Genomic DNA, 14,775 nt, shown 5'->3' on the forward strand with positions numbered 1-14,775 from the left:
TGTTTTCACCATTTACATCAGATAATTTTTGCTTTTTTTTTTCTTTACAAATTAAAAAAAAAAAAAAAAAAAAAAAGTCAAACAGTTTCGTTACTGAAGTGATGAATAGTGTGTGCAGTGTTGTTGTGATCTCGCTTTTATAAAAGAAGATTCTGCTGATTTACATGTCATTTGTACTCCATATTTTCACGTTTTTTTTTTTTTTTTCAATTGTTTTTTAATTCTGCTCAAATTTTGTTTCTCCCTTGATTCTTACAACTATGCTACTATTTTGTTTTTTTATATCTAACATACAGATTAAGCCTTAACAATTATTGGTTAGCTAAGTAAACTATACAAACTAGACGGAATTTTGTTGGTCTCTTGTATGGTTTACCTGAACTACAAAAAACCTACTATATATAATAGGGATATGGATCCGGCACCATGAATCTAGAAAGAGAATTAATCATTAAACCAACCATCAAGAACCTATATCTGTGCAATTACAACAAACTGCACACTTTCAAATCACAAAAACTACTAGTATATATAAGTCATATAACATTAATAATTTATTGCATGGTGTAGAAGACTCTCTGAACTAGAGAGAGATTTTACAATATTACAAGGCAAAGAGTCCCGTGGAGTTGGCGAAGAAGTGTTTCCGGCGGATAAGCTCCGGTTTTCTTGGACCGCTTGAGAGAAGACCGGCTAATAGAGACGGAGGACCCGTGAATTTGGTTTGCACCATTTCCTTCACTCTCATATACCCGTCGAGTGTCATCAGCTCCAGAAGCTTTCTACAGCTCTGAGATTGAAAAGCATAAAAGTTACAGAGTGTTATCACAGAGCAAACACACAGTTCGAATATTGAAACGAGACGAAGTGTTTTAAGAGATTTTGATTAGTCAGTAGATGAAACCACAAGAAAAAGAGATATGGGTTTACCTGAGGATTTAGTATGTCCATTAAGTTTATGATCTCGTCCTGCCACAAATGAAATGTTTTGATTAGTATTTTCATAGAGCTTGAAACCATGATGGTATGAGCTTATCGGGTGAGAAATGGAGAAGTATCTACCTCTAGAATACCAGGGTTTTGCATCACGGTACCAAGAACACGGCGAACTAGTCCATCAAAGACAACTTTATTTATTGACCCATCTGCGTTTACCCATGGAAATATAGGCACAGGTGACTTTCCAGAAGTTGGACCCTTTGTTTCACCCTCAATACTCGTTCCAAAAGTAACAGATGGAGCTTTGATAGATGCTTCGTGCGAACCGCTCGTTTGAGCCATTTCAGGAAGGTTAAGTATTGTAACCTTGTGAACGCTATTCCCAGCGAGATGCTCTTGCTTGTCCTGTGAAGTACTGTAGCCGCTAGCAATAACATCTGTTGACCTATGTTCCCCAACAGCTCTTTCCAGGTAGTTCACTGGTAGAGTCTGTGGACCTTTTTGGGAAGTTCCACCCTCCTCCAATGTCAAGAAGTATTTTGATTCGTAGAAGGAATGGACAACACGCAAGCTATTATATCCATTTACCTAAATAAGATAGTGTCTGGTTAAAAAATTAACTTGTAAAACGATGTAACATAAACATAGTTCCCAGTCCGAAAAGTAAAATGATGTAACATGAACAGAGTACACAATCCAGGAAAGGAGAACTAGTAAACCAAGCACTGCAACTTTCTTCTTTATAAAGGCAACGATGTTTGTCAAGTAAGAAATAATAGTACAAACCTTTAAAGCTACCCCAAATGTTTGAAGTACATCTACAATGCAGTCACAAATTCCTTGGCCTGCAGATGAATAAACAGAGGTTAAATTCATCACGACATGCAAAAGTCAAAGCCTGTTAAAGAACTTTGCCTGATGCTTACTTGAGATATCAATAAGACGGTGGACTTCTTCAATGCTTAAACCTTGGTCGCCAGCCTTCTGAAGGGCATTGGAAACGGTTTCAAAAACCCTGGGACTGGATATACTCACTTCCTCACCTGCTGATTCGGACATAATGCAATTAGTAAAACTGGCCATCACTTGCCAGGGAGAATCACCTAGACTGCTTGGTACGACAGTAAAATCCGTAGAGTTAAAAATTTCTTTCATGTCATCAGAATCACAGCCATTATTCGTTTCTTCCGACTTGAAATGAAGTTCACCAGTGCGAGAGTCATCATCTTTAAACAACTGTATTGTATTAGCTGCTGGTAGAGTTACACGTCGAACAGATACTGCTATACCAGGGAAACCCTTTTCCTTTCGGAAGTTGATTTCACCTTCACCTAGTAGCTTTAATTTCTTAGCACTGTCACCTTCAGATTCTTCTATGTCATCAGCCCTACGTTTTAAACCTCTTCGATCTCCAGGCTCTCCAACACCTTCTTCAGGTAAGGATACAGATATAGAGAGTTCACCAGAAGAAATCAACGAAAAGAAATTTAAAATATCGCCACATTGCAAATCTGAAGTAAGAGCGACTGCCCCAGACATAAGGTCTCTTTCACGTTCGAGAAGCCAGCTGGAGAACTTGGCTGCTCTTTTCCCAGTATTAACTGGGAATGGAGACTTTGAAATACTATGCAAGAAGTTTTGAGAAAGCACAAACGGCTGTCCACCACTTCCACCAACCTGGAACAATTTCATACAAAAGACTTTTCAGTTTTCTCTTACAAATAAAGTTATTAAGTTTGCCTAAACAAACAAATAAAATTGATTCAAAGTGAAATATCAAAGTAAGGTGAAGAAAACTGATTCTTATTCACCATCTCATTCAAACATCAAGCATGCACATTGTGTGGTTGTGACAGCAACACCGAACCAAAAAAAATGAAGAAAAGATGATACTTAATAACTAAACATGCTATGCTATTGAAATAGAACTTCACATGGACACTCCTATGCCTCTTCAAACAACCGATAAGCATATAACAAACCAGAAATTTTAACACAGCAACAGGAAAGTAATAGGTAATTTTACCAGGAATTTTTTGTCTCGGAGGTAGCTATAGGCTGTAAAGAGGTCTCTCTCCGAATAACGTCGTAAGGTATCTTCCAGCAAATTTGGCATACCAGGTGCGGTAGGCATACTCAGAAAGACAAGCTTTAACAGTTCTGCAGCAGTAGAAACTGCCAGAGATTTCCGTACTTGTATACTACCATTGTCCTTTTCATCTGCAGGCTTAACATTTTGATGAAGGCGATAATATCCAGATCGTCGAGATGTATCTTTAACTTGATCCACAGACACATTGTGAATGTCTTCTGAATGAATTGAAGGTGGAACCATTTCACTCCCCTGCGAGTTCATAATTTTAGTTTATCTTAAATTGCCAAAAGCGAAAAAATCACTGAAATTGAGACCTTCCAGATCAGGGTGAATGAGATGGCACATGTTTCCAGCAAAATGATGTATGAAGGGTTGCAGCAATAAAAGTGAAACGTCACAGTAAGGTCAAGAAATTGTGAGGATGTCACACAAAAGAAAATTAAGAAATAAGGATGCACCTCTTCGACTATATCTCTGTTTGACCATTCCCGAGAGCCAGGTCTCGTCCGTTTAGGGGCCACCAGTTTAGCCATCTTCTTGAGCTCAAGAACATCATTAAATGCTTGACTTATACTCTTTTCATTGAAGTCATCCCATTTTTCTTCATCAGAACATATATCTTTACCATGCTCAACAGAACCAGAATCCGTTCCACCAGCTGCAGGGGATATATGTCTAACAAGAACATGTGACTTGTTGCTCTCTGGTAAATATTTCTGTTTTGTCTCAAGATGTTTTGCACAACGCTCACTTAGCAGATTGCAAAGCCTCATGATTGCCTTCCGAAATTTATCATTCTTCATCAATATTTGAACCCTTCGCTTGCAAGCTAAAGGAGAGGCAGGCAGTTCTGGAACTGAAGCCCATATTACTCCATGAAATTTCGCCCCAAGAGCTGCACGGTGTCTAACATATTGAGTCAACAATTTCCTGACAAGAAAATAATTGTGTCAGTGGTGCAAATCAATCAGATATAATACGATCTTAAAAGATTTGAGAGGTTTAAAGAATGCACGACTGAACACTCAATCATATAGAAGTTAATTGGCGATAAAAAAACATGAGCTCATCAAAATTGACTCAGTTAAGGAACTCCTGAGGTATTGACTATTGACCCTCCTCTGGGGTATGAATTCCCTGAAGAGAGACTCCTAAAACCAACATTACATTGGACGTTTACAACGAAAACAAATTGATATATGAACAGCATTCATATAAACATACAGATATACTACCGAATTTTCATTGGATGTGTCAAGTACCTGTCAGCCTCATCTGTCCACCAAAATCTTTGTGAAGAAGTTGATGTGGTCTTTGAACTTGCATGCTGGTTGATAATAGAAGAACACTGGCCTTCATCTTCAGTAAGATCCCTGATCTCTGCATTTTCTTGGTGACTATGCTCCTGATGCATCGGAATGGGGGTCTGGTCCTCTTCCAATGAATTTTGAAAATTCTCACTATTTGAGGCATCAACGGCATCAGAATTTAGAACCTTTTCTCCATCTACTATCATGGATCTGATACCTTCTCCTGTAGTCTTTACGAGAGTTGCTCTTTTTCTTTTCCCGGAAGATGAACAAGGGCTATTATCTACAGTTAAATATTTATCTTTCGATTTGGATTTCACGCGTCTTCCATGCTTCGCATGATAGACGTGCATAACCTGGAGTATGCAACCAAAAACTATAAGCTACCTCACCCCAAAAAAACAAGAGGAAAAAAAGAGAACATTCAGGTCAGTCTCTGTTCATGGACCAGAGATGAGAAAGCTTAAAATCGGAAATCAAGCTGAAACATTGAAGAAATCAAGAGTCTGGCATGATCTCTAAGATCAAGGACAATAAGAAAATTATTTGGCAAAGTACCACCTGGTCATAAATAATTTTTTTTTCAGGCAGGTGACCTAGACAATATACAGCACACACAAAAAACATATCTTTACCTGCTCTAAGGCCAGATTCAGATCCTTAGCAATTTTCTCACACTCTTTGAATGAGAGTTTTTCCTTCTCATCGTTTGCAATGCGCTGTAAGAGCTTAGCACGCTGTTCCGTTGTCATGACACAATCTGAGGCCCAAGAGCGGAAACGGAAAACCTAGAAGAACTGTCAGTTAGAAACAGTTTTCTGAATACCTAACATAACTACACAACCGTAACACACTTACATATTTTAGGTAGGTTATGATAATTTAGTTTTATGGACTCAAACTGTTATACATATAATAAGCCATAATATAAAAGATCAAACTTATACCCCTTGTACAACAGATCCCGGAAATGCTAGCTTAGCAGCTCTGTGATCGGCAGCAGCATAGCAATATTCTAAAGTTAGCCAATATTCATCAACAGCATCTCTATTTGATAGAATAAAATCGTGTCGAATACGTGGACGAAAATCAAGAGATATAACATTGGATGTAGCAGCAACAAACACAGGTTCCTCTATGTAAGGCTTAAGCTCCATTGCATGTGTTAGATTAGCATACTTCTCCTCAATTTCATCGCGTCTGAGTCTACTACTTACCATCTGAATCAACTACAAAATAAAAATAGGCACAGGCAATAGAATTATTCATTTTTCGAACTTCTCTGAAATATGGTACTTGAGTTGATATTTAATTAATATTTAACAATACCTTCAACCGGCGTAAAATATCAATAAGCATCGATAATCTCCCAGTCGCAAGAGTATCCATTAGAAGCTTATACTCTTCGCCAGAAAGCTCAGAAAGACGCATGTTCTGTTTGCATTTCTTCATCATATCATCAGCTTTCTGAGTAGATCCAACAACTTGTAAAAATAGTTCGAGTGGCATGGCCCTAAAAGCATCTTCAAGTGCAAACAAATTCTCAAATTTCTGATCATGTACAGACGAAAAGGCATTGTCCCAGCTAGGCAAAGAACTAAAATAGTCCCAAAGGAAACAATGTAAGAGTTTCACACGAACCATCTTTGCAAGCACAAACCCATTGGCTCGCATGGCTCCTGATTTGCTAGCACGCGCATCCAAGTCTACATTAGTTTGACCTCTCTGAACGTCATTCAATATCGGAATTGGCTCGTTACTTTTCCTCTTCCATACGTTCTGGCCACGGACTCCCAGTTCAAAAGACCTAATCTTATTATGAATTTCACCAATAATGTCAGGAGTCAGACTTTGAACAGATGGATGAAAAACTACTACAGAGCTACGATTACGACCACAATTAGTAACATTTGGGACACTAATGTTCATGCAATTGCAGAGTCCTTCTTCTTGAAGCCTGTTCAGAATTCTGTCTATGGTTTTCCTATCCACTTTGGAGCTCCTGTCCTTCTCAAGACTGAGAAGCCATTTATGTAGCTCGGCTCTCACAACAAATTTCTCCTCCTTTGGCCAGCCAAGAAAGAAGAAAGAATTAGTCAGTTGGAAGGGAAAAGGATACATAAATTATGGCATGCAGTGTCGATATAAAGAGAACAGTAAGTACATTTAAGCGCTCAAGTATTCTCCGCTCTCTTCGAGAGTTTTCAACAGTAATCGGCTGAGGTTGATGCACCTTTGGTTTGACCAGCTGAGATAGAGCGAGATGGTTCATTTCTGACAAGGCCAAATCAGGGGACCCCATTGTAGCATCAACAACCTTATCACAACTCTCATGGAATGATTCTTGTAAGTTACGGCGTGTAAGGACATTTCTTCTTATGGCATTAGATGGGGAATAGTTGGCAACTCCTGAATTGCTTTCCGGATCAGTTAACCTTCCAGGTGTAGCAAAGTGGAGAACTCCTGAACTGTTTTCAGAATCAGGTAACCTTGCAGGTGTAGCAAAGTCAGCATCAGAAACTGCAAGACTGCGTTCAATGGAGGTCTGAGCCAATCCCCCAGTATCATGAGGTGTGCCAAAATCATTAACTGGTGCACTATTTTCCCTGCTAAGAATTTCAGCTTTCTCAGGAAACAGATCAGAACACTCGGACCCAGCATTACCAGAAGTCCAAACTCGAAATACTCTAGTCTTCTTGTGGCTTTCTGCCTGTAAATGCATCCCCACTCTTGAACAAATACTATAAAGCCGAGAGTAGCTCTTCTTCTTGTCAATTCCAAGTCTTTCGCATACCTGGTAAAATAAAAATTACTACACAACCCCCAACCTTAGGAATACCAAAAAGATGTAAGACAAACCAATCAAACGATTACCTCCATCACAGGCAAGCCTTTGGATCCTTCAGCATCAACCATATCATAAATTTGATTATCTATCGGAAGCTCCAAAGTTTGTTCTGTTTTTTGAATACTCCTTCCAAATTTTAGAAGTTGCTTTTTCCCAGAGTAGTTGAAATCTTTGGCTGAAAATCTTTTTAACAAACGGAGGCAGCGTTCAACCTGCCGAAAGGACAATCCACATGAATATTCGTTATATATCCAAACAAAACCGACCAGAAAAAAAAAAGCAACTGGCCACGATATGTGGTGAAATCTGTTTGAATGATGGAATGCAATGTAGTTCACCTTATTGTTCACCACAGCATCAAACTCCTCTACTACATGAGAATCTGTCAACCGGCGACAAACCTGATGTTGGCCAAAATAAACACTTTTTTTTTTAAAGTTTAAAAGTCTGTTTTTCCTTGCATATTTTGCTTGGAAATATTCAGTTCCAAGCTGATGAAAAGTAAGAGGATAAGGGAAAAAAAAAAAATTTACACTTCTCCAAGCTCTATGCCTTGAATGTGATCCCAGATAACCAAGGTCTTGCTTAACGTCCGAGACAACTAGAACCTGCACTACAAGGACATGAGTATATATAGAGCAAGAATGCTCCAGCTTGATAAAAAAAAAAGAAAGAAAAGAAATAATTCTGCAGTAACTAACCTTGTCTTTAGCTTCTTCAAGCTTATCACAAATTGCCTGCATTGCTGGTAAAAAATCTTTAATAAGCGTATCATCCTCTTTTGTAGCCTCTTGCTCCTTCATTGGTGTGTCCAACAAAGAGTCCTCTTTGCAAATCTCAAACCTCTGCTGGGAACCCAAAGGCTTGGCGTAACGACTTAAGTAAATCATATTGGTGCTAATGCATGAGGTGGTTTTGGAATCACCTTCACCATCAACTTCCTTTGTCCTCACAATAGCTGGTTGCTTAACAACTAAACCTCGAGACTCAAGATGCTTCACGATATAGAAGAAGTTCCTCCCTTCGATACCAAACTCTTTAGCAAGCAGATTTTGTGCAACTCCATTGGCTCTGCACTCAAAACACAGACATTATATGCTTACACACCCATCGCAACAAACTCGAAACTCTTAATTTGAATTAGCGCTTACCGAGCAACAGCAAGGCGCTCAAGAACGCGGCGTTGAATGGCGGAAATGGTCGTGTTATTGGACTGAGCATCGTACAAGCCAACGAAGTTACCTCGGAGCTTCTCATTGGCGACGATCCTCAAATCGAGTCTCAGAGCTTCTTCCAGCTGTTGAATTGAAGAATCAGATGGTTCGTAGACAGTGTTCTTGGCCTTGAAGTGGAGCTGAGGGACAGCGAGAAGATTTATCCAGACATGAGACTTGACGGAAGGAGAAAGAGGAGGAGGAGAGAGGCGTGACCAGAGAGAAACGAGTGGGATCCCTGTATTTCCTTGACAACAGATCTCCTCTAGTGCCGTGCATAGAATCGAATCCATCTCTCATCATCCAAATATAGTTACTCCGGTAGGTTTTAGGTTAACGGAAACAAATTCCGCCGGTAAATTAGTCGGTCAGATGATTTCTCCGGCGACACGAAATTCTCGCCGGAGAGGGAGGTTTGGGAAATGTTTTTTTAGAGTTAGGCGAAGATGGCGGGATCAGAGGACGATCGAGGCGAAAAACATTCCGAGGTCTTGGTGACGGGATCGAATCTCGAAAGAAACTGCGAAATTAAAAAAAAAAAAAAAAAAAAACGTATTAGGGATGACCGTGAGACAAAGTAAGTGACGAGAATACCCCTACGTACGTGTCGTTTAATTTGTAATTGAAACGACATGGTGTTTAACCGAAGTAGACACAAACAGCACGAAGCTTTTACGGGTCGGGTTTCAAACTTCGGGTCAGATTAATTTGATCCAGATTGTCTCTGGCTTCTCTAACCTCTGTATCTCTCTGCAACAAAATCGAGATTCAGAGCAAGTACAGGCAAAAAAGATCTTTTTTTTTTAAAGGGGAAAATTTTTTGAAACAAAAGGTTAGTTCAATTCAAATATCTCTGTCTCAAAAAGACACATGTCGATTTTTTTTTTTTGTGTGTGTGTGTGTAAACAGTAGCCAATAATTGTTGTCACATATAAGTTATCGATGAAAAAGAAAGATTCTTTGTTTGTTTCCCGAGAATAAAAATCTCGACTTCCATCTCCAATCTGTCATCAGACCTTTTATTATTCTTCTTTCTACTTCCGAAGGTTAGATCGGAACTCCTTTCAATTCTGGGCTGTGTTCAATTTGTTATGTCTTTGCTTAGGATTGTGTCGATTAATGCATTTGTTTTTGGTTTCGGGGTGTTTTGTATTATTGAGGATTGCGAATCTTATCTGCTATTTCTGGAACAGCTTTTTACTTCTTCCTTTTTAGATCTCTTTCCCTCTTGGTTCATAAGAACAACAAACTCGTGTTTTTTTTGTTTTTCCCCGTACGAATCATGACTTTTTTCAGCTGAGTCCTGTTGGGATCTTGTCTGAAATCAGATTGGTTTGTAACTGGAAAAGGTCTGTGTACTAATGGAATCTTTATGTTAAGAAGATTAAAGGATAGATAGCTCTGAAATCAAGATAGGGTCAGGTCAACGCATGAAGAATAATCTTGTGTGTTATTGATGAAACTATTTCTCTAGTCAACGTTTTATGTAAATTTGATCCCTTTCTTGGCTTTGACATTACAGGAATAAAGAGGATCAATCAAAGATTTTGGTTTGTCCGGGTAAAAAAAACCGGGAATGGAAGGAGATGTGTTGTCAGGATTTGGAGACAGACACAATGTGGATGGTAAATTGTTGCAGGGTTTCCAGAAGAGCTTTGTGGATGTTCAGGACATTTTGGATCAGAACCGCTTACTGATCAACGAGATCAATCAGAACCACGAGTCGAAACAACCGGATAATTTGAGTAGAAACGTGGGTCTGATTAAAGAGCTCAACAACAATATCAGAAGAGTGGCTAGCCTTTACGGCGACCTCTCTCATTCTTTTGCAAGATCAGTTGATGCTTCATCAGAAGGCGAATCTAGTGGTACTTTGAAATCTGATGGGAAAGCTAACCAAAAGAGATTTAGATCCGGTTAGTATATTTTTTTTTATCAAGAACACCAAAGGTTGAGTATCGTAGATTCATATATCCAGAGCTAATTTGATTGAGAGGTGAAAAGAAGTAGAGTTCTACTATTGTAATATCTTTGTTGAAATGATAGTGTTACATCCTATATCAAAGTTGATTCTCAGTTTTATAAGAGCTCTTCTTAAGTTATTGTTGGTTTTATACATTGAAGAAACTTGTTTTAAAGTTTACACAAACATTTCGATTTGATTCTTCTTTCATTGATCTCAATCATTGCCTGTTGGTGTATGCAATTCAAACCATGCGAGAATTTCATGTGTGCAATTTAATTTGTTGAACTTTAAGACGACACGTAACTCGAATCCGGAAATGTGAGACGGCACGCAGTCGTAGTGCACGAGGGTAAGGACGGAACGTAGTTCGCTCTTTTTTCGGCAGATATTTCGTTATTTGATGACGTGGCAACATCTAGTAGCTTCCCGCAAAACTATGCGGATCCCAATTGGCATTCTGAAATCGAGTGAATAAAAAACTTTGGAATCCGGACCTGTGCTGCTGCAGTGTATTAGCCTATTAGGGAAAAGGAAAAAAAGGCGAAAGCGAGCCAAAAAAAAAAAAAAAAAAAAGAGCAGAGCAAAAATTTTCTAAATTTCCCAACTTTTTTGCTTAGTCAAGAAGCTTCTCCTCCGATGAAATTTCGAGTTCACTGGAAAGTTTAGTTTTTTCTTCTCCGTTCGCGTTCTACTTTCTCTGGTAACTCGCTTCTGTACTACTCGTTTACTGAGGTTTTTGATGTTTTTTGTTACTTTTCATGTTTCTAGCCTGAAAATTCAATATTGGGGTTTGTTAGATTTAGTGTATTCGGAGTTAAACTTAGTAGAATCTGTCAAAACCATGACTGTGAGGACTCTTAACATGCAAATTTGTAAAAACGTAGCTCAAATTTACGACCTTTGGTTTACCCCCAAAAAAAAATTGGAAACTTTTTCATTTATTTAGAAGATGTATTATTGTTGCTTCTCTCTTTAAAGTTTTCCAAAGGTGAAACTAGAATTTTCAGTATAAAGTTATGGTATTGTGTAAGATTTGTTTCTATTTTTTGACAGTATATTGTACAGTAGATAAGTTTATTTCCTTATTCCATCTGTTTTTGGGATTTCAGTTTGTTCGCATGAAGCTGCATTTGGTAGATTAATATTTGGAAACAATGTTTGGAACTGTGGAAGACTATGAAGAGATGCTTCAAGACAGTACTTTTCTTGAGTCAAGAAGTAGATCACTTTCTTCAACAAAACAAACTGGAAATCCTGTTGCGTACAAGCTTGTCCGGGTATGTTCATAAATGTGTATCTTAGAGCTATAGAATAGAGAAACATGATGTTTTTGCTGGTCCTGGAATTGAGATTTCTGACTACTGCGATTACAAGTTTTAGCTTTTCGGTATCTTATATGAGATTGGTTATGTGAATGCTTTAGGTTGCAGGAGATGGGAGACTAGTTCCTGCAACTGATGAAGAGATGTTGGAGGTCAAAGAGTTACTTGAGAAGAATGAGAATGATATGCCTGTTTTGCCAGATCCAATACAGACTGAGGAGTACATTCCCGACGAAGGTTCACCTTCTCAATTTCTGCAGCTAGAATGTTTTGAAGGTCTGGTCCTTTTCACTCTTAGCTTATATATTACATGTTGAATCTCTCTTGTTAGAGCCTTTCTTAGTTTAATCCGTCTAATGTGCCTATATTGTTTGGAAAGACTAATTGCATACACGAAATACCGGGTAGAATTCCTTAGGACTGCACGAAAAAGGTATTTATTGGATTACTTGCAATGTAGGAGGTCTGACTTGACTTTTGTGTAAATGTGTTTCCTGCTGCATCCCTATATGATCTCTACGACTGTCAGTTCTCTTGTAGTTTGCAATCATTTGTGCCTCTTGGCTTATCTAACTCAGCTATTGAATCCAGGCTTATATGAGCCGGAAACTGCAGAAGCATATACAGAAATTTTTGATCCGGGCTTATTTCAGTCAGAAACTGCAGAGGCATATACAGAAAATTTGAATTCTCGACTTAAGGTCTGTTTTCTTTCTTCAAATTCTAGAAACAGAAATTTCTAATATTTGTTTCTTTTATGATAACTATCTTGTATCAGATGGATGTTTAATCCATCAATTTTACGTCGCCTTTGAAACTTTTGCAGTCTAAAGAAGAATTGATATATGAATCTCAGATGCTTTTTGCTCTTCCGGAGACCAAATTTCAGATTTCTAATGTGCAGGAAGTCCAATCCGAGGCTTTGCTGCGGGAGCCAGTTCGTTTTCCATCAAATGGATGCAGTATGCATCAATGTAGGGATGTGTTACCATACTCAAATGCTACAGGTAGTCCTAAAGAACCTGCATTGTCAACTGCTGCGTCTAAACCTGAAGTTTCTAGAGTAGCAGGCGAGATATGCTTGGATAATCTTTCAATCAAATCATTACAAGATACAATCAGAGCAAAGTTTGGTCGTGAAACTACTTGCAAGAGCAAACAATGGCTGAAAAGGAGGATCACAATGGGAATGATTGATTCATGTATTGTTCCAACAACTAGCCTGGCAATTTATGATAACAAACTGGTTGGTGGAGGTCAAGATACAAGTGATGCTTTTAGCAACGATACAGTAGATGAATCAAGAGCTATGGAAAGCAAAGATACGCCATCTAGGCCTGATTGCTTAAAGGGACATTCAAGTGATCTTGGGCGTAGTCCTGTTGAGACTTTTGTGGACCATTATTTTGGGAATGAAGATTTTGAAGGTGAAGATAGGTCTGCGAAAAGAGTTAGGAAGCGTACTAGAAGATACATTGAAGAAATTTCAAAACCCAGTGAAAAACAGCAAAGTGATGAGTCAATGATCCCTTCAAAAGATCAGAGCTCTATTGAAGCCGTTTCTTCAGGAGGGAGAGTTGTTGTCACCAGGATGGTACCCCTTGCTGGTTCCAGAATTCAGGTTCCCTATGTTTCTCATGTAAGGAGAAGCCGTCCAAGAGAAAACATAATGGCACTTGGGGTATGTCTCTGTTGCTCATGCCCTTCAATATCTTAATTAACCCATTCCTTTTTATACGAGCCTATAAAATCTTTCTATATATCTGGTCCGTGCTAGATGATCTATGCCTTTTGTTACACACTGGAAAAAAAGGAATAAAGAAGAAATTATCTTTTATTGTGCTGGCAGCTGCAAGGTAATTAAGAATAACGTAGTTTACCTGAACATTTTATAGGAATTTCATTCCAAGTCATGGGAGGTGAAAGCTACTCCAGACAAGAGTAACCTGAATCTAAGCCCATCTCAGTGGAACAATGATGTGAACCGAGTTTCAGGTGTCAAATCTGCTTCTGGACCTGTCAAGAAAGAAGTAAGATCACTTAAGCATTTTATATGACTTAACCATTTCTATCATAGTGGATACAATTTTGTCAATAATATTTTTGCAATTTTATCTATCGAAAGATATCCTTAAACTTTAGGAAAATGGTCTCATTCTCATTCTCAATTTGCAATTTTATATGCCAAATTACTTGGATTTCTGGTATGACACAGTTGCTCACTGCTTTATCTCTTTTGGTTATCAGAGCAGTAAGGGCCATTTAAAACCAATTTCTAATGAGGTGGATCAAGACTACATGGATTCAGAGAACTTAGATTCATCTGGAGAGAGCTCAGATGATAATAATCGCGTTGATCTACCAATCACGCAAAGTGGAATTAGAAGGAAGCATCATCGAGCTTGGACTGTCACTGAAGTTGAAAAACTTGTCGAAGGTGTGACGAAATATGGAGTAGGGAAATGGTCTGAGATCAAAAAGGTTTCATTTTCATCATTCGTGTACCGTACCCCTGTGGATCTCAAGGTTGGTTCCACATAACTATGAACTGCCTCTATTATTAGTCCTCTTGGTTTTTTTGTTCGCTAACACTACAACTGTCTCTCATGATAGGACAAATGGCGAAATTTACGGAGAGCATGCTTTTCTCAAACTCCGTCAAACAGGATGGTTAGCACTTACCGAGATGATTTTTTTTTAAAACATAAAACAGAGTCAAGTTAACGTATAATTATAGTATTTGGTGTTAGACTAAACCAGTGAATGGTCGTGTCTTTGCAGGGAGGTCCAAATAAACAGGGGTCAATGGCCATTCCTACACACATTATGTTGCAGGTAAGAGAGCTTGCTCAGAAACAGTCACCGGTTCGCAAGGGTAGTAGAGTAGTAGTGAAGGGATCATCAAGAAATGGTTTCTTGTAGCGTTTCGTTTCGTATAAATTGACTGGCCTGGATGTGAGATTAACTCTGCTCTTTTAGTTTGGATTTTGTAGACTTAAAGGTAGCTTTTGTGATTTAAACCGGATTACTAACTGGTGTTATTGGAATTGATATGAGATGGTTGGTTCCTTTACTCTATGC

General features: G+C 38.6%; 2 protein-coding genes and 1 pseudogene across 9 annotated transcripts; 2 read left to right on the forward strand and 1 right to left on the reverse strand.

The window, feature by feature from the left end:
- Window positions 1-431: 431 nt before the first annotated feature.
- Window positions 432-9,163, reverse strand: LOC104740441 (uncharacterized). 4 transcript variants are annotated; one of them, XM_087484472.1, is made up of 18 exons: window positions 9,011-9,163; window positions 8,344-8,926; window positions 7,894-8,263; window positions 7,726-7,800; window positions 7,531-7,593; window positions 7,219-7,404; window positions 6,509-7,138; window positions 5,674-6,408; window positions 5,292-5,573; window positions 4,980-5,132; window positions 4,297-4,700; window positions 3,493-3,964; window positions 2,966-3,283; window positions 1,866-2,616; window positions 1,726-1,784; window positions 1,063-1,527; window positions 931-969; window positions 432-790 (listed from the first exon to the last, which is right to left on the reverse strand). In XM_087484472.1, exons 2-18 carry the CDS (start codon window positions 8,697-8,699, stop codon window positions 605-607), a joined length of 5,544 nt encoding a protein of 1,847 aa, XP_087340598.1. In that variant the 5' UTR covers window positions 8,700-8,926; window positions 9,011-9,163; the 3' UTR covers window positions 432-604. The 4 variants fall into 4 exon arrangements, with proteins under 4 accessions (XP_087340598.1, XP_087340599.1, XP_087340600.1 ...); XM_087484473.1 differs by lacking the exon at window positions 9,011-9,163 and having other exon boundaries at window positions 7,894-8,037; window positions 8,118-8,263; window positions 8,344-8,955; XM_087484474.1 differs by lacking the exons at window positions 8,344-8,926; window positions 9,011-9,163 and having other exon boundaries at window positions 5,674-5,867; window positions 5,986-6,408; window positions 7,894-8,035.
- On the forward strand, window positions 9,108-10,508 carry LOC104740440 (protein ELF4-LIKE 4 pseudogene; annotated as a pseudogene). 3 transcript variants are annotated; one of them, XR_015580038.1, is made up of 2 exons: window positions 9,108-9,238; window positions 9,929-10,508. The product of XR_015580038.1 is annotated as a protein ELF4-LIKE 4 pseudogene, transcript variant X2 (transcript). The 3 variants fall into 3 exon arrangements; XR_015580037.1 differs by lacking the exon at window positions 9,108-9,238 and adding an exon at window positions 9,315-9,452; XR_015580039.1 differs by lacking the exon at window positions 9,108-9,238 and adding an exon at window positions 9,722-9,828.
- A 323-nt stretch (window positions 10,509-10,831) lies between these two features.
- On the forward strand, window positions 10,832-14,767 carry LOC104740442 (uncharacterized). Of its 2 annotated transcripts, none has more exons than XM_087484475.1 (9): window positions 10,832-11,072; window positions 11,482-11,649; window positions 11,796-11,970; window positions 12,286-12,395; window positions 12,521-13,375; window positions 13,590-13,724; window positions 13,942-14,220; window positions 14,308-14,364; window positions 14,476-14,767. In XM_087484475.1, exons 2-9 carry the CDS (start codon window positions 11,527-11,529, stop codon window positions 14,614-14,616), a joined length of 1,875 nt encoding a protein of 624 aa, XP_087340601.1. In that variant the 5' UTR covers window positions 10,832-11,072; window positions 11,482-11,526; the 3' UTR covers window positions 14,617-14,767. The 2 variants fall into 2 exon arrangements, with proteins under 2 accessions (XP_087340601.1, XP_087340602.1); XM_087484476.1 differs by having other exon boundaries at window positions 10,833-11,072; window positions 12,599-13,375.
- The last annotated feature ends 8 nt before the right edge of the window (window positions 14,768-14,775 follow it).

The sequence above is a fragment of the Camelina sativa genome, chromosome 14, assembly GCF_030686135.1.
Source record: "Camelina sativa cultivar CO46 ecotype springtype chromosome 14, ASM3068613v1".
Taxonomy (NCBI): Eukaryota; Viridiplantae; Streptophyta; class Magnoliopsida; order Brassicales; family Brassicaceae; genus Camelina; species Camelina sativa.

Bases quoted from the DNA above. Each gene is read 5' to 3' on its own strand.
- LOC104740441 (XM_087484471.1), bottom strand. From the start codon at position 8,699: ATGGATTCGATTCTATGCACGGCACTAGAGGAGATCTGTTGTCAAGGA. The intron at 5,574-5,673 runs GTATTGTTAAAT...TTTATTTTGTAG, and splicing joins ATATTTTACGCCGGTTGAAG to TTGATTCAGATGGTAAGTAG. The intron at 1,785-1,865 runs GTAAGCATCAGG...ATTCATCTGCAG, and splicing joins CCGTCTTATTGATATCTCAA to GCCAAGGAATTTGTGACTGC.
- LOC104740442 (XM_087484475.1), top strand. From the start codon at position 11,527: ATGTTTGGAACTGTGGAAGACTATGAAGAGATGCTTCAAGACAGTACT. The intron at 12,396-12,520 runs GTCTGTTTTCTT...AAACTTTTGCAG, and splicing joins ATTTGAATTCTCGACTTAAG to TCTAAAGAAGAATTGATATA. The intron at 13,725-13,941 runs GTAAGATCACTT...TTTGGTTATCAG, and splicing joins CTGGACCTGTCAAGAAAGAA to AGCAGTAAGGGCCATTTAAA.